Source organism: Lissotriton vulgaris, chromosome 1_1, assembly GCF_964263255.1.
Source record: "Lissotriton vulgaris chromosome 1_1, aLisVul1.2, whole genome shotgun sequence".
NCBI classification, from domain to species: domain Eukaryota; kingdom Metazoa; phylum Chordata; class Amphibia; order Caudata; family Salamandridae; genus Lissotriton; species Lissotriton vulgaris.
The window spans coordinates 1,335,653,737-1,335,672,405 of NC_141685.1; the positions used below are offsets into that span (position 1 = coordinate 1,335,653,737).

The 18,669-nt window shown below is 46.2% G+C and overlaps 1 protein-coding gene across 2 annotated transcripts in view; it reads left to right on the forward strand.

Moving 5' to 3' along the window:
* SCN8A (sodium voltage-gated channel alpha subunit 8) overlaps positions 1-18,669 on the forward strand; it is a 671,454-nt gene that overhangs the window by 459,652 nt on the left and 193,133 nt on the right. For both annotated transcript variants that reach the window (XM_086966390.1, XM_086966401.1), the window contains exon 16: positions 9,920-10,276. In XM_086966390.1, coding sequence (XP_086822516.1) covers positions 9,920-10,276 — 357 coding nt within the window. The remainder of the gene's footprint in view (positions 1-9,919; positions 10,277-18,669) is intronic.

The following is an 18,669-nucleotide window of genomic DNA, read 5'->3' on the forward strand; positions in this document are numbered from 1 at the left end:
GAGGTCTTGTTTGTTTTATCTTTGGTCTACAGGGCTTCCCTTTGGGCACCATTTAAGGGTACCTTTCGGCCATTTCGACTTTCTTATTGATGCCGGAATCTGCCCTCCCTGTTCGAGTCACCTGTTGTAACAAGTTTCCTGAAAGGACCTCAGTACGTTTCTTTCAAAACCTTTCATTATGCCCCAAAGGGGCCTTAACTTGGTCTTAACGTTTTTGATGTGTTCATCATTCAAGCCCATGCATAGCCACCCTCTGCATCTGCTGACGATCAAAACTGTCTTCTTGGAGGCCATTATATTGTGAAATTCAAAATTCCTCCGTACACCCTTTATTCACCAGCTTCTTCCCAGACAACTGGTTCTCTGCACCTGTGCCTATTTTCTCCTAAAAGCGGTGATACACATCCACATGGGCCAAAGCATCACCCTGCTGACCTTCTTCATTCCGCCTCACTCTACTAAACAGGAGGAGAGACTCCATCGCCTAGACGAAAAAAGAGTGTTGTTCTACAACGATTGCACCAGAGAACACCAGGCGGATGACCAACTCTTCGATGAATTCGCCAAGATGAAGCTACTACACACTGGACAAATATTAAGCCCTTGAGAGCTCACTGCACCAGAGTCAAGTTTGTGACCACTGTGTTAGCTTGCATACTCCCGCTCCAGGACATATATCAGGCTGCAATGTGGGCATCTCTGCACACATTTACCAATCACTTCTCCCAGATCTGTCATGATGGGAACTTTTCCCATTTGGTCCTCCAGGAAACTTTGAGCTTAGCAATTCGTAGACCTCCCCTGGGGAGGCATTGCTTGGGTATCTTTTTTAAGGTAAGGAATCTGATGTGGACCCCAATAGACACCACCTACTGGCACGCAGAGATACTGCTTAAGATTTTCCAGGTCCAGTCTAACCCCAGGGGAATATGCTAAGGTAAGTAATGTATGGCTAGAGCCTCTACCAGATAAGCCGTACCAAAGGAAATTAATTGTCAGAAAAATTCCTGCTGCTCAACCCATTCCGTCCTCTTGCCTCCCCAGTAGAAGCGCAACTTTGTCCTAATAATATTGGATTTTTTGAAAGTATATTCCTTCTCTTATTCACTTTCCCCCATGGTAAAATCCCTCGGCCTAGAATGGTAAACATATTATGTCAGCAGTCTCCCGGGAAAGTTGATGTACATGCCCTCATCATGTTCAGACTTGATTATGGAAAGACACCCTTAGTAAGTGTTGCACTTGCAGCTTTGGCACCACTCAAAGCAATTCTCGACTCAGCAACCTGGCTACTAAATCACAGAAATTTAACCACAACACATTTCTATTGCAAGCTTCATGGGCTAAATGTGTGAATCAGTTCCAAACTTTTCTGCCAGGTTTGCAAAGCAGTACAAAAAAACAACATTTCATACTCATATGTCTTGCTTCCTATCTTCACCCGTCTAAGAAACATAAACGGCACTGAACGAGACACCTAGATTCAAAACTTCATTGGCCCAGAAAGATTCTTCTCTGATTTTACGACTAATGCATGGAATTAACTTCCAGTCGATATCAGAACTGAACCTTCCCTCCTCTCCTCCAGGAGCAACCTAAATACTCACCTTGTCTGACTCTTCCTGGAATAAATATGGCTACCTTCATTCTAAAAAAGTATTTTTTTTATCTTCCCCAAACATGAGACCCTTCTTAAAGGTTGGATCCATCTACTCCTTTACAGTTGACATTCTCTTTAATGTATTTTATACAGTACCTTGTTTTGATACAAATACATTTGTCTGTGAAATTTGAATTGTATGTAAATCATCCATTGTAGCTCCAAGGGCTAGAAATCCTCCATGAGGGTAATGCTGTTGTTTCTTCTTGCGTTTTTTAATACTGTTAATTGCTGATTTGTATGTAAAATGGTGGCTATGGTGATCTTTTGCTCTTGTCTTAGTGTGTCAATATTGTTGGGCCTGTGGATTAGTATTACATTTTCAGTGCTCCTTTTTGATTATTTTTAAATCGAGATCTTACTTAGTTTGTAGTTCACCCATTCCTTTTTTAGGTCTTGTGGCGATTACAGCGCTTCGCGCTGTCTCGCCAGAGACCTATTGTGAGCAACCCAGCTTTCGAGGAGACAGCATCTGGCCGCGCGCATTTCCTCTCCGAGAAGGTGATTGGAGCGGGCCGTGCACGCGTGAACGCGCACGCTGTGGCCAGCTCCTGTCTCCTGGAAAGCTGTAACACACAGCCACACCTCCCCCTACTTATGTTTGCGCGCACACACAGAGACACATACACGAGCGTACCTACACACATGCACGCACACACACATAGAGGCCCCGCGCCCCCCCCGCCGCACACACACAAGAGCACCTACACACACGCACTCACACACACATACCGAGACCCCGCCCCCCCACCGCCGCAGAACACATACACACACGCGCACACACACACACACGCGCAGCCCCCTCCCCCCTACAAGTAAGCCCCACTTACCGCCATTCTGGACTTCTGCAGCCTCCGCGGGGCTCTCCCTCGGGCATGGGAGCCCCGCGTCACCAGCACTGCTTCTCTGGCCAGGCACTCCGTAGGCCCGGGCTTCCGAAGACGGAGGTACCGCCCCACGGAAGGTTTCGGTTTCGCTCACGTCTTGTTCTCGTTACTGCACGCACTTGTTGTTACTGGTTTCTACTGATACGATTATTTATATCACTCTACATTCTACAATGCCCAACTCTAGAAAAAATAGTATTTTCATCACCATACATAATTAACTGATAACATGTTAATTTTCTGGCGGTAATTGTTAGTGTTTCTCCAATCAGAACCTTTGGGGACTTATACATTGTATTGCACAAACAGTGGGTACACAGCGGGTCTCCTTCACCGTGCAGCATTCAGACTTCACATACGCTGCTTTCTGAACTTTAGCAAGTACAAGCCACAGGAATTTGATAAAAAAGTGTCAGTTTGCTCTTGTACTGCAAAAGATGCTCTGGGACAGAAGACCGAGTGATATAACAATTCATATACCTGTGTGGATGAACTTGAATTCAAATGGGCAGAGTCTCTGCAGTCAGGCACCAGCAGCCTGCTAGAAGGCACGAAGGACAGTTGCAGAAGTGATGAAAGTCCTCCAGATTCCAGCAGCGATAGACACGCATTCCAATGGTGGTGTTGATTTTATTGAATAACTGGCCCACTCTCTTAGATGCCATGGGCGTGAGGCTTGTGCAGGACAGGCAGCCAGGCCACACTCCAGGGCTCGGGCGAGGCAGGTGTTCTTGGAACAGGAGGCCGGGATCCCCCATCTTGGGTCGGGACTGGATTTTATTTTCAGAGCGAGCAGATGTGTGGAATGCTGAGATCCCCCCTCCCCTCCTCCTGTCAGCTGTCGAGGCCGGCATTGAAGTGCTCAGTCAGTGGCTCGTGCGACTCTGTAAGTACCCTGGGCAGGCTCTCGTAGACCGGGCAGGGAGGCAGCCAGGAAGAGGCCCTACCCATCGGAGAATGGGCAGGGAGGCCTGACCCAACCGAGAACAGGCAGGGAGGCCTTACCCAACCGAGAATGGGCAGGGAGAGTGTCCCGGGTACTCTGAGAATGCCGAGAGATGCCCAACACTGGATCCGGAGGCATTGTTGCTGTAAGTCACACTCCCTTTGCTTTCCTTTGATTCTTCCAATTTTAAGACACCGAAAGGCACACCTACACCCCCCCCCCCCACACACACACACACACTTCTCCTCCTCTTCCTCTGTCACCCTACCCTCAGGTAAGGAGTTTTGTACACGAAGTTGAATGTATATATTAATGCAACTGGGGAGCGCTGTATGTGTGTTTTGGTTTCACACATAGAGTTTTACACTGCTTTGCCACAGAGGCCGGCTGCAACACAAACAATATTCGGATCGTTAACTGTGTTCTAAGTATTTCTCAAATGATGCAGTAAAATCAAACTGTTCTCTTGATACCTATGAAGCCACCCCCCAGAAAACGTCATCTGAACTATGGTCAAGAAAAAAACCACATTTAGTTTCCCAGGTTAGGATGACCTATTGACCTTTAAATCATTTTATGTCTAGGGTCCCTGGATGCATTATCTCCTTTTGCTTTTTCAAACGCCTATGTTTTTCTGTGGCAGAACAGTTGTCATGAGTGTCTGTATGCCTAATAATCCCCCCTAGAAGTTATCCACTGTGGTCACTATAGTCGCTGAAATTTCATTGCTTTCTCAGTGGTGAAGGGAAGATCAATATTTCTTACAAACACCGATGGGTATTGTCTTGGGAGAGCAATGTGGATGAGGGAGGTGTTATGTTTTGAATATGTTAAATCATGGTCTGAGGGTTTTTTCGTATGAGGCTTTACAGAAAGATGTTAACAGGAGATTATAACACGTCCTAGCTTTCTTTTGTGTGTACATTTTTTATTTGATTAAGAACATCGAAACATGGCTTATGCCTCAGTGATATGTAGTCGTCATGTTCCGTTCCGTTGCTTATTTTGTTCTGCTGTTTACATGGCTGCTGAGAATGCAAAATAATGAAATCAGAGCTGTGTGAATAATAACTGAGTCAGCCCCGTGCTGAGGTGCATCATCAGAGCTGTGTGAATAATAACAGCTGTGAGCCTGAGGTGCATCATCAGAGCTGTGTGAATAATTACTGCATCAGCCCCGTGCGTGAGGTGCATCATCAGAGCTGTGTGAATAATAACAGATGTGAGCCCGTGCCTAAGGTGCATCATCAGAGCTGTGTGAATAATAACTGCGTCAGCCCCGTTCGTGAGGTGCATCATCAGAGCTGTGTGAATAATAACAGCTGTGAGCAACAGCATACTCCTGCACACACTCTCACTGCTCACCAATTTAAAGTTTGCTAAAAAAAATTATGCAACGCATTGTCATACACAATGCCAATAAGTCAAACTTTAATGCTGCGAGATCTATTGCATTGTAAATGCTTGTTATAAAATCTTGACAAACTCTGGTGCATAGACCATCACAGAATGGCCGGCTTAGTTCTGCTCAGTTCCGTTTCTCTATGTATTCACTGTTAAGGCCTAATAATTGCCCGGGTGAATGATGATAAAATCTAAAAGGTAATTCGGATGGTGCTTTCGACTCATTCAGCAAGCCATGCTCTTTTAATGTTCTAGCAACACCTTCAGCCTCTGGCCAAAGTTAAATGCTTTACTAATACATTCTCAGACTAGTCTTGGGGATCACTGATGCTGGTGTGGTTAAGTAGTTTGGGCGAGGCTTGCTACTTTTCTAAAAACATTTTATCAATCAATCAATCATATCATTTGTAAAGCGCACTACTCACCCGTGAGGGTCTCTAGGCGCTGGGGTGGGGAATGCTGCTACTGCTCGAAAAGCCAGGTCTTGAGGAGTTTTCTGAAGGTCAGCAGGTCTTGGGTCTGCTGTAGGTGGATGGGGAGGGTGTTCCAGGGCTTTGCGGCGAGGTGGGAGAACGATCTGCCGCCTGAGGTCGCTCTTCGGAAGCGGGGGACTATAGCGAGGGCGAGGTCGGCGAAGCGGAGCTGACGGGTGGGGTTGTAGAAGCTGAGTCGTCTGTTGAGGTACGTTGGCCCGGTGTTGTGGAGTGCCTTGTGTGCATGGGTGAGGAGGTATTTGCGTGGTCTGTGGGTGTTGGAGCAGTTCCCAGTGTGGTTGGCCACCAGGAGTCGTCCCAGGCCGAAGGGTTGGATCAGAGGATGAGGACCTCCGTCTTGTCCAAGTTCAGCTTCAGTCAGCTGTTCCTCATCCATTCAGCAACTGCCTTCATTCCTTCGTGAAGATTGGTTTTGGCGGTGTGGGGGTCCTTGGTGACGGAGAGTATCAGCTGGGTGTCATCGGCGTAGGTGAGGATGTTGAGGTCATGCCGATGGGCGACGTGGGCGAGCAGGGCCATGTAGATGTTAAACAGTTGGGCTGAGGGATGAGCCCTGGGGTAAGCCGCAGATGATCTTGTGGCTTCGGAGCGGAAGGGGGGAAGGCGGACGCTCTGTGTTCTGCAGGAGAGGAAGGAGGTGGTCCAGTCCAGGGCCTTCTCTTGGATCCCAGCGTTGTGGAGGCGTGTTCGTAGTGTGTGGTGACAGACCGTGTCGAAGGCAGCTGACAGGTCCAGGAGGATGAGGGCTGCCGTTTCTCCGTTGTCCAGCAGGGACTTGATGTCATCGGTGGCGGCGATGAGGGCAGTCTCGGTGCTGTGGTTGCTGCGGAACCCGGACTGGGAAGGGTCCAAGATGTTGTTCTCCTCGAGGTAGCGGGTCAGTTGTTCGTTGACGGTCTTCTCGATGACCTTTTCCAGGAACGGGAGCAGGGAGATGGGCCGGACGTTCTTGAGGTCCTTGGAGTCTGCCTTGGGTTTCTTGAGTAAGGCGTTTATCTCTGCGTGCTTCCAGCTCTCCGGGAAGGTTGCTGTCTCGAAGGAGGTGTTGAAGACTTTCTGGAGATGGGGTACGATGGATGTGCTGGCTTTGTTGAAGATGTGGTGTGGGCATGGATCTGACGGAGATCCGGAGTGGATGGTGTTCATGATTTTGATGGTGTCATCATCGTTGATGTTGGTCCAGTAGAGCAGGCGGTTGGTGCGGATGGTGGTCGTGGGGGCGGAGGTCTCAGTAGTTGTCGGGGCGGTTGTGGCGTTGAAACTGTTGTGGATGTCTGTGATCTTGCTGTGGAAGAAGGTGGCCAGCGAGTTGCACAGGTCTTGTGAGGGTGGGACGTCGTCGGTGTTGGAGCTGGGGTTGGAGAGTTCCTTCATGATGTTGAAGAGCTCTTTGCTGTTGAGCGCGTTGTTGTCTAGGCGGTCTTTGAAGGAAGCCCTTTTGGCGGATCTGATGAGGTGATGGTGTCTGCTGGTGGCATTCTTGTGGGCGGCGTAGCTGTCCGGTTTTCGTTCACTCAGCCAGATCTTCTCCAGCTTTCGGCAGGTTTGCTTGGAGGCCTGGAGGTCTTCAGTGAACCAGCTACCTTTCTTGTTGGTATGATTGTTGGAGAGTTTCTTGATCGGGGCGAGGGTGTTGACTCAGTCGTTGATCCACTGTCTGAGGTTGCAAGCGGTGGTGTCGGGGTCGGTATGGTCGGCAGGTGGCTCTGGGCGAGGGTGGTGGTTAGCTGGTCTTCTGTGACTTTGCTCCAGCAGCGGTGAGGCATCTTTTGGGCGCGGTGGTGCGTGGTGGGTTTCTTGAAGGTGAAGTGGATGCAGCGGTGTTCGGTCCAGTGGAGTTCGGTGGTATGGTTGAAGGAGACGGGGGGCTTGCGGAGAAGATGGGGACAAGCGTGTGACCGGCGGAGTGGGGGGGTATTGTGACGAGTTGTCTGAGTCCGAGGTTGGCTAGGTTGTCGATCAGGGTGGTGGAGTTGGTGTCGTCATTGTTCTCGAGGTGGAAGTTCAGGTCCCCGAGGAGGATGTAGTCCGTGGAGGCGAGGGTGTGTGTGCTGACAAAGTCGGCGATGGAGTCGCTGAACTGTGGTCGGGGTCCAGGCGGTCTGTAGATGAGGGTTCCTCTGAGGGTGGTGTTGGGGGTCGTGTGGATCTGGAAGTGCAGGTGTTCGGCGGTGCTGAGGGTGTCGTCGGTGTTGGTCGAGACTCTGAGAGTGTTACTGTGGACGATGGCGATTCCTTCTCCCGCTCTGTTGGTGCTGTCCTTGCGGATGATTTTGTAGCCTTCTGGGACGGCTATGTCTATGTCGGGTACCGAGGCGGGGTTCAGCCAGGTCTCTGCCAGGAAGGCAACGTCTGGGGAGGTTGAGTCGAGTAGGTCCAAGAGTTCAATGGCATGTTTTCGGGCGGAGCGGGTGTTGAGAAGGATGCATCTGAGGTGGTTGGGTTATTTCCTGGTCGGCAGCAGGGTGGGGCGGATGCTTGTGAAGCTACAGTTCTGGCAGGTGAAAGCTCTGTGGGTGCACTTGAGGGCGGCCAGGAAGCAGGTGTATGATCGTCCGGTGTTGAGTGCGTGGAGGGTTCTGGCATCGTAGTGGTGTCGGGTGTCGTGGCGTTCGTGGTGTCCAGGGGTCCTGGCGCTGGGCGCGGTCCAGGCACGGACGGGCACAGACGGGCTTGCCTTAGGTGCGCCAGCGGCCCGACAGCAGCGTGCCCGCTGAGCGCGGCCGCTGCGCATTATCCTCTGTGGGCATGGTTGAAGTTGTGTGCCAAACAGATAAGGTTTTAAAAAGGTGCTTGATTTTGCAGGACGTAGCCGTAGCAATGCATAACCATGACTACAGGCACAAATCTTGGGTTCTTTCCTTTTCCTTTTACATCAAACCAGTCCCAGGATGCTTGTTTCCGGTCCAGGGAGTAACTGCCTTGGCAGTTCAGGTGGACTGTTCCCATGAGGAATAGGGTCAATAACTGATTTGCATATAGCCAAGTCTGATCTGGGGTGGCGAAGTGAGCTAAAGAACGATGATGGATTCAACCCAGATCTGTGACTGGGGGTGAGTGTCTGAAAAGTTTCAGCGCTCTGTCCATCTTCTCCCCGTGTTTGCCTTTTACATCATAGGTCATGGGTTGCTCTGCTTCAAAAGGAGAATTATTCGAAAGCCATTAGCCATTCACAACTAGTTAAAATGTCTCCAGTGTGTTAGTGTAAGCCAGCAAAGATGGACTAATGAAAAATTAGCAACGCTTACTCTCCAGACAGCATGGCAGAGTGCCCAGCCATTTGTAAGTGTGCACTAATGCTAGTTTATAGCTAAATGGTGCTGAGCAGAATGTCCTTCCAGAAAACATCTGCTCCTCATTACATATATTTAAGCGGAATCCTTATCAATGATATACTAATAGTGATACCTCATAGTAGGGCAGGCATTGTTCCATAAATGATATATTATTAGAGCGCCATCCAAGAATAGTGACACCACGTGCTAACCCACATTTTCCACAGTTTCACCTTTCTGCTACGCCCCGGCAGCCCTCAACTTCCGTTCCAATTTTACAGAAACGAACGCCTGTTGTGACCTTATGTGGTGCCTAGATGAAGCCTTCCTCGGATTATTCACTTGGAGCAGGACATTTTGGGTAGCATGCACTGGCTATTGTGTCTTCTTGACATGATAGCACGTGGATGCCTCCCAAGCTTGACAAATTACTGTTCCATTTTATTTAAACAGACCATGATCTTGCTGTGTTGATAAGTTCCTCCAAGCACAGGCAATGGGATTTGCCATTTTAGAAACTGGTGAAGCAGCTTGTGTCCATTTCTGTTACTTTGCTTCAAATGGCTAGAACTCTGATGGAATGTTGTGTCTTTGCATAACAGTGCGTGACTCGTTAAAGATGTGCAGCTAGGCGCTTTCTAGTCAGTTTTACTGTACCTTGAGCGATGTTTATCAAGCTGCTTTCATCACCCTCACACCATGTCTGGTCAGTGGTATGAAAACTGCTGCAAAGAAACCTAAAGGACCTGCAAGATCAAGAGACCTCCCTTTTACAAAGAGCTAGGCGGGTGAGAGAAGGTGGGATGAAGGAGTTTGAGGGTTCTTCATCTGGAACGTCTACTGACAATGCGAGCAAGAATTTACCACTGTGAAACATGTACTGATGAAAGCCTTGGTGTGAACTAAAATGTGTCTAGCTCCATTTATTTTCTCATGTTTTGACTACACTTGTGTTAAATTCAATTTCATTTATTTTACTGTTGCTTTTAAATTTATGTGGTTTCATTTGCTTTTAAGTTTGCTTGGTCTTTGTATGCATTGTTTATTCTATACAAAACCTTTTTACACAGCACTGATATGTATGTCGAATTTCAACTCCTGAAATAGGATGTAGAAAAGATCTTTATTTCTCAATATTTATCGCGACATGTTTTTTTTTCCAGTGTTTAATTACTCAAATGTTATTTTCACTTCATGTTTGAGAGCGAGCAATGAGAAAAACTAAATGATTTATCTTTTTTCACTCTTCACAGCTAAGAGTTTTCAAACTGGCAAAGTCCTGGCCAACTTTAAATATGCTGATTAAAATCATCGGGAATTCTGTTGGAGCCCTGGGAAACCTGACTTTGGTTTTGGCCATCATTGTGTTCATCTTTGCTGTGGTAGGCATGCAGCTATTTGGTAAAAGTTACAAGGATTGTGTCTGCAAAATCAACTCGGAGTGTGTTCTTCCTCGGTGGCACATGAACGACTTCTTCCATTCCTTCCTCATTGTGTTCCGTGTACTCTGTGGCGAGTGGATTGAAAGCATGTGGGACTGTATGGAGGTGGCGGGACAAGCCCCGTGCTTGTGCGTCTTCATGATGGTCATGGTCATCGGGAACTTGGTGGTACGTAACAAATTCATTTTTTTCCCTTTAATTGTAAAAACGAAATTTTCCTGACTGCCTTTGCTTAACCCTTTATCTTTCATTTCACTTGAAATATCTTATGGTCTGCTGTGTTACTTTATTAGGGTTGCATGTTTGCATTATGACTTGAGCTGTGCAAAATTATAATTCTGCCTGTGAACTCAAATGCTTTTGCAAAATATCTGCAGAAAAGTGTTTGCAGCAGATCTTCCCAGGAAAAAGTATATTTTATGGCAAAACCCTACATTTTATTCTCGGTCATTAATAACAAGTTGTGTTCCAAAAGTCTAGCATTGTCTTTTCTGTATACTCTAAATTGTCTGTGGTCTCTATTAGTCTTCTCTTTTTAATCCATCCACTGATCCTCTGGCTGATCAGTTTCTCTAACCAATTCAGAGGGCCACACTCTGCTTGTACCCAGTCTGACCGAGCGTTGAGTACACACTCTTCAAACTCACTCAGTTTAGTCACAGCTTTACCACATTTGATGAATAGTTCCACTCCCTGCACAGGTTGATCCCCAGAAGTATTATTCCTCTTCCTTTTGGCATAAAAATCTTGTGCCGGGTATTAGGTGACGTCCTCCTCTCCCACCTTCTGAGTACATGAGTCTCGAGTTCCGAATCCCAGTGTGTTTGGGTACCAAGAGTTTTTTTTTTGTATTTCTCAAATACATAAAAAAATTCTGCATAGAAGGACAATGTCAACTGCTCCTTTTTGGTTTAATTTGCTTTTAAGTTTGCTCAGTATTTTTGTATGCATTGTTTATTTTAGACAAAAAAAAATTGCACAGCCTCAGAAGAAGTCCCTGGAACCTGGCTGGGCCCTAGAAAACAATGGTTTCATTAAAATATAAATCCAATAAAGTGTCTTCATTATATTTATTTTTAAGTAATTTCAACAAAAATAGAAACATCTCACATTAGAAAGCCCCAAAAAGTTGACTTTCACTTATTTGACTCCAAGACTTCTCACTACCAAGGAAACATTATCAAATAATGTTATTGCATTGGCAGTACAGGATTCCTGAACGCTAGTTTGTGTTGCACATTAGGTTGCTTTGTCATACTTCTGAGTAATGCTGCTGTTTTTCTCCATTTTATTGCTTTTTCAATGTCTCCTTTTTAGGTCTCGCGGCTAGCAGTGCTGCACTGCGCAGCATTGCTTGCGCAGCACTGGACCTTTAGTAGCTAAAAACAGGGTTTTCAAGCTGACCTAGTAATCGCACACGCTTGTGTGTGTGCTTTTCCTTTTGTGCAACACGATTGGCCTTTGCGTGCATCTTTTTATAAAAGACTGCATGCAATTGGCCAGAGGCGGGCGGATAGCTCCGCCCACGGCCTATTGGTGTCTGTTACGAGCACCGGTCGTCATGTGCTTTCAATGATCGTGCCCAGACACAGGCATGATAATTGAAAGCACATGTCTTGCTGTGGCGCGCGCGCACCACTTGTGGGCTTGTTTGTTTTACAGCTTTCAATGCCGCTCGTCCTAGTTTATATTAGTGTCAGTTGCCAACAATGTGAATCGCCTTCAGTCAGGAGATCTGTGCATCCCTGTAGCATTGCCACGTTTGACTGTAAAATGGATTACCATTTGGTGGTTGCGGTTTTGTTAAATTATTGTTGATTGGGTATGTAGAGTTTTTTGTAATCCATTTTACAGTCGGACCTGGCAAAATGCATGTTGGCAGTAGTAGTTGTTAGGAATAAGACCACGGTGATAACGTATTCAGCAACGTGAGGTTTGGCTTGAGGTGAACTTGAATTCAACACCTGAGGTTAATTTAACAAGGCGGGATGTTGGTAAAATAGGGTTTCATCGCTAGTTAAAATGCTTAGTTAAATGCAAAGTACGTGGTGCGGCACGTTCGAAAAAGTAACATGTTGGAATTGGAGAATCTGTATGATTATGGAATTTGCACGGATTGCGATTTTTAAAGGCAAAGCACATGTCATGGTAAGCGCAAACGTCATTTAAGCCGATGGGGGTCAGATAAGAGAACATAGGTTGAAAAAAGGATACGCTACATCTTGCATGCTCGTACACTAACATAATGGCAAATCCGGGTGCTAAATGGGTGATTTTTCAGTGGTATAGAGTTTAATAAATATAGTTTATTCATTTAAACACGATTGAGGAACATGAGATGTACATTGATTATGTATTCCTTTAAACATGATTGGGGAACATGAGATGCACGTTGATTATTGAATTGCATAATATGGTGATGTTGATTAGAATAGTAATGCAATTATTCTGTACAATTCTTTTAGATACCCCTGACGAAGGGATTTTAATATCCCGAAATGCATTTTTTTTTTTTTTTTAAATAAAACATCATGGTATATGGAATTCTCCTGTGCCTTGGAGTTTGTTCGAATATTCCTATAACAGCAAGTGCATGGATAAAACAAATTGAATTAAAAGGGTTAAAAAGAAATAAACAGATATAAATTAAAATGGTCAAGAAGAAGATGAACGTGATTGAATTTAAATCATTGGATTCATACCGAGGTTATGGCTGTGCGACTTGGTGGAACCTGTAAAAAAGTTCCCCCTGTTTTTAATTTGACTGCAGCGCAGAAGGCGAAGCGCAAAACAAGTTTTGCACGCTCACAAAGTGGAATCAGAATAAACTGGATAAATTATGGATGAAATAAGGTGTGCATCTCACCACCATGACCGTCTACTTTACGCCACACTGAACATTCTGCGCCTGCTTTCTCATAGAAGGAATAAATGCTGATGGGGCTTGTTTAAACTGCTGGGTCGAATTATGGTGTTTGCTGTGCGCCCTTCGGAGGACTATGGAGCCTTGCCCATTCGCCGACCGGAGGCGCTGAGCATTTGGTCCATGGCCCCCGCCACTTTGACCCGTTTCTAACGAGGTAAGCCTGTCTTGCCTATCAGGAGTCGTGGCCCTTGCCCCTCCCTTCTCATTATTTGCTGCAGCTTTATCATTCTTTCCCCTTGCGGCTCTACCCCGCACTTAAGGTGTTTACTCACCCTTGATCGGTACTGCTGTCCCGAGACCAACGTGAAAAAAGAATTTTGCCTATGCCTCCAAGTTTTAAATTAAGCACTGAATGATTATGGATAAACAACACTTTATTAGTTTACCCAGACAATAGCTTATGTCGTTGAATCAATACTTAGTTGAACAGTTTTTCCATTCTACAACAACAGACATTGAATCGCCATCAACTTCATATCTAGCCATATGTGATTCAAAAAACAATTTGTGCATATGTACAGTGCAAGGGTTCAAATAGAGAACATTTAAAGGAGAAAAAACATTTAGTCATACATATACAATTTATACATGGACAAAATAAATCTTGAACATAGTAAGAAAAACTAATCAACAATTCACAGTAGAAAATCACAAATGTGAGGGGAGCAGGAGGAAATATTTTTCAAAAGTCGACTCCCGACTCGTGAAACGAATTCATTCTCTAGTATTCAGGAAAAGAGCCCATTTTATACATAACTGACATGGACCTCTAATGTCTGGCACTCTATCTGACATTAGAGGTCCATGTCAGTTATGTATAAAATGGGCTCTTTTCCTGAATACTAGAGAATGAATTCGTTTCACGAGTCGGGAGTCGACTTTTGAAAAATATTTCCTCCTGCTCCCCTCACATTTGTGATTTTCTACTGTGAATTGTTGATTAGTTTTTCTTACTATGTTCAAGATTTATTTTGTCCATGTATAAATTGTATATGTATGACTAAATGTTTTTTCTCCTTTAAATGTTCTCTATTTGAACCCTTGCACTGTACATATGCACAAATTGTTTTTTGAATCACATATGGCTAGATATGAAGTTGATGGCAATTCAATGTCTGTTGTTGTAGAATGGAAAAACTGTTCAACTATGTATTGATTCAACGACATAAGCTATTGTCTGGGTAAACTAATAAAGTGTTGTTTATCCATAATCATTCAGTGCTTAATTTAAAATTTGGAGGCATAGGCAAAATTCTTTTTTCACGTTAGTGTGGCCCTGCCTACCCTCTCTCCCATTGGGCCCAGCCACCCCTGTTGGTTTAGCTGTCCCGAGACCAAAGCAGCGCGCAGGCCCCCGCACGGCCCTACTCATGTGCGTGCACTGCACTGTGAGTTTGTGAGGCTCCTAGTAGCCGTTAGATTATCCCCCTTCCCCTACTGGGCAGTTGTTGTGTTTTTGTTATTCTCCATCCCTCACTGTGATGGATTTTCCTAATGTCTTATCTGGCATTAACATGGCTCGTGGACTCCGCCATGGTCAGGCCCCCCACCTTTGCGTAGAAATCTTTGTGTTACTGGCCCCAGCAGCCCGGACCATTGGGCTACTGTTGTAGATTTTATATACTAGATTGCACGTTAGACCCTTCAGTCCCCTCTGCACTGATCCTTCGATGCACATTCTGATTATGGCAATTGACTTTTTGCTTCTGGTTTCGTTAAGATATCTCTATTAGCTGGACTTTCGGAATACGACTCGTACCTGTGGCCTCTTACCAGCAAGAACCCTTCTGTTCGGGTCTCCACGGACTTGAGTATTGCTCTCACTGTCTGGGCTCAGTCCACTGAGACGCCTATCTGACCCGATAATTTAGCCCCTTGGGTAAGCGGTGGAATGCTAAGACCTTATACATAAGGCCTGACCTTAACTCTGGGAGAACTGGGTTCTTCTTTTTCCTGTCTTTTGATCCTCTCATCTCCAGCATTTTTTCTTTTTCTTTTTCATTCCGTTCATTTCTTCTATAGATCTTAGTGTGGAACCCGCCACTCCGGTCATCTTTACAGTACATCAATCCCTGACTACGTGTACCCCATTCTGTTGTTCCAGGTATCTATGTGTAAAATTGCTCCTTACTACACTATGGTCAACTCTGGACTTTTTGCTGACTATCCCCCAGACCTATCTAGTTCCAAAGGTTTTGGGAAATAGTACAAAGGGTTGCTAGGGGCAAACAATGTGAGCGATGTTACTAACCATGCACTGACCCTTTTACCCCTCTAATATTGGAGGACGAGGCCCCTAACCTGAGTAGTGTTTCTAAGAGCCGTAATGTGCCCCTTCACCTAACTAAGGTGGGCGGTGCCTAAGTGGGATGGAGCTTCTTGAAAGGGCTGCCTGAATGCTTTTATATGTGTAGCCTGTATGCTAAGTGTAACCTACTATTTTACTGTTGTAGTGTGTGCAGAGGGGCCGTGACTCACGAAAGGCAAGCCTCGAGTGAATCATGATGCCCCTCCTCTCCTCAACATGGAGAATACAAATGCATACTCTGCGCATCTGAATAAATGCTTTGCCTTAGTGTTCCTTTATGTGTAATCATTTCAACAGTAGGTATTTAACTGAAACCACAATGCAAGGTGTTAAAATTGTGCACTACAATAAAATCACTTTGAAGAAAACTTGGGATTTAAGGGAAGTTGTTTCCCTGTGTGACGTACTTGTTACATGCACTCTTTGAGGAAATATTGTTTTCTAAATGTCAATGTTGGTGTATTGTAGTAATAGGCTCCAGTTTAACTCCGACACTTTTTACTACAGTTGTTCTGGGTAAAATCTATTTTTTTTCAGTGTGTGTGTATCATTGTCCTGTATGTTTATTATGCTTCCTCCCACTTCTTTCTGTGATGTGCTCACCCATGTGTACTCCTCCCCACTTCACTCCGTAATGTGCTCACCCATGTGTACTCCTCCCCACTTCCCTCCGTGATGTGCTCACCTATTTGCACTACTCCCCACTTCACTGCATGATATGCTCACCCTTGTGTGCTTCCTCCCCACTGTGATGTGCTCACCCTTGTTTGCTTCCTCCTCACTCCCCTCCATGATGTGCTCACCCTTGTGTGCTTCCTCCCCACTTTTCTCCGTGATGTGCTCACCCTATGTGCTTCCTCCCCACTTCCCTCCGAGATGTCCTCACCCATGTGTGCTTCCTCCCCACTGCCCTCCGTGATGTGCTCACCCTCGTTTGCTTCCTCCCCACTTCCCTCCCTGATGTGCTCACCTTGTGTGCTTCCTCCCCACTTCCCTCGGTGATGTGCTCACCCATGTGTACTCCTCCCACTTCCCTCTGTGATGTCCTCACCCATGTGTGCTTCCTCCCCACTTCCCTCCGAGATGTGCTCACCCATGTGTGCTTCCTCCCCACTTTCCTCTGTAAACTGCTCACCTTTGTGTGCTTCCTTCCCAATTCCCTTTGTGATGTGCTCACCCTGTGTGCTTCCTCCCAATTCCCTCCGTCACATGCTCACCCTTTGTGTGCTTCCTCCCCAATTCCCTCCGTGATGTGCTCACCCTTGTTTGCTTCCTCCCCACATCCCTCCCTGATGTGCTCACCCATGTGTGCCACTGGATTCAAGCATTTTTTGTAGAACAACAACGGTCCCATGCATTCAAGTTATATACGAAACAATGAATTCTCCCGTTCCCAATTCCTTCAATTCCCTAAACAACCCGCTTTTCCCTGCTGGTACACTCCTGGCACCGCGGTATTACATTATTGTGACGCGGCTCAACTGAAATTCGCCCGATTGTGGTAAGAGTCCTCCCGCGCCCGCCCAAACACACCATCCATGAGGTGGCCGCTCCGACTTAATAGTGTCCCCCACTCCTTCAATTACAGGGCCACTCCGCCTTCACGAGGCCACCATCCCGCTCGCTGATGCTCCTTCCTGCCGGGTTAATTCCTCCCCGGTGAGCCCCCCTGTGCTTCTTCCACTGCGCCGTAATTCCTGCACTCGCCGGTTTTTCAAATAGAGCCCCCCCTGTGCCTCTCCCACTGCGCCGTTATTCCTGCACCTGCCTGTTTTTAAATATCACCGATATATTGAATGAAAAGCACAGCATGTCTAGTTTATTCAGCAACTTGTCACATCGGATCAAAATCCGGTCCACCGCCCACACCACAGCTTCGCCCACTGCGCCGTGAAATTTCGCACTCCCCGTATACAGTATGAACTGGCTCATTGCATAGTAGGTTTACTAGTCTAATTACCGTATTTTCACTCAGTATCCCACCCACACTACCGGCTCACAAATGGTCCAGGAACCAAGACAGAGGCGATCACTGCCCTCTCACTCCTCCTACGCATAACCGAGTAATTAACCCAACAGAAACTTTCGGGCTTACTCCATTTTTTTTGGGTTCAATAGATTCTCTTCACAACTCTTGTAGAGAGCTCACCCTTCGTCCCTGTCCAACCAGAGACAGAGTCCACCGTTCTTCACAATTAACCACTCGACGCCACGTACACCTCATTGTGCGTTTTTATTTAATTTTAGATAGGCTCACTTTTCACTCAGTCACCGATTAAATATGCAAGTAATATTATCTATATGTCCCAAACTAAATGTATGTATGCCTTCTCTTTTCCTCCCTTCCTTGGGCATTAGAGGCTTAAATCGTTAAGGCATTTACTAAGTGTCCTGATGATGGTCCCCATGATTAAGTAGTGGGACCGAAACGCCGTCGACCTGTTGTGCACCTATACAAAAACTTGATTTATATGTTATGTATATGTAATGGTGCTTACCTGATATTTCTGTACACTCAAATTTTTACAGAAATCCCTGCTTTTGCCTTAAAAAGCCCTGTTTTGTCTTCTGTTAACCTTATGTACTGATTTGAGTGTGTCTGGGTACAGGCTTGTGCCCCACACTGGTGACTTGTTGAAGGTATTCCTTCTGTATATAAAACTTTCAAATGAGTAAAAAATTGAAGACCCCTGTCCGGCTGGACATGTCGCTCCAAATATAGAACTGATTTCGTCTATATTCATTTTTTCGTATATAACTTGTATGCATGGGACCGTTGTTGTTCTACAAAGTATGCTCCCCGAGGTCCTAGGCTGACTCACTTGGGGCCCCTTGTTGTCCTTAACATAACTGGATTCAAGCAAGCCGGGCTGAAGACAGCTGAAAAGCCAGAAACCGGTCCTCGGAAGCTTGTTTCCGGTCCAGTGAAGGCATGGCTTGGCATGGCTTGGCAGTTCGGGCTGGACTGTTCCCATGATGCACAGGTTCAGACTGATTTGCATATGGCCATGTCTGAACTGGGGTGGCAGAGTGGGCTAAAGAACGGTGATGGATTAAACCCAGATCTCTTGACTGGGTGTGAGTGTTTGATTGGTTCAGATGCTCCGTCCATAACCACCCCCTCTTGTACTGCTTTGTTCGCCATACGTTGGCAGGGTATGCTCAGACGTGAGTCCCTTGCTCACTTTGCCACTGGATTCAAGCAAGCCGGACTGAAGACGCCTGAAATTCCAGAAACTGGTCCTCTGAAGCTTGTTTCCGGTCCAGGGAAGGCATGGCTTGGCAGTTCGGGCTGGACTGTTCCCATGAGGCACAGGGTCAGACTGA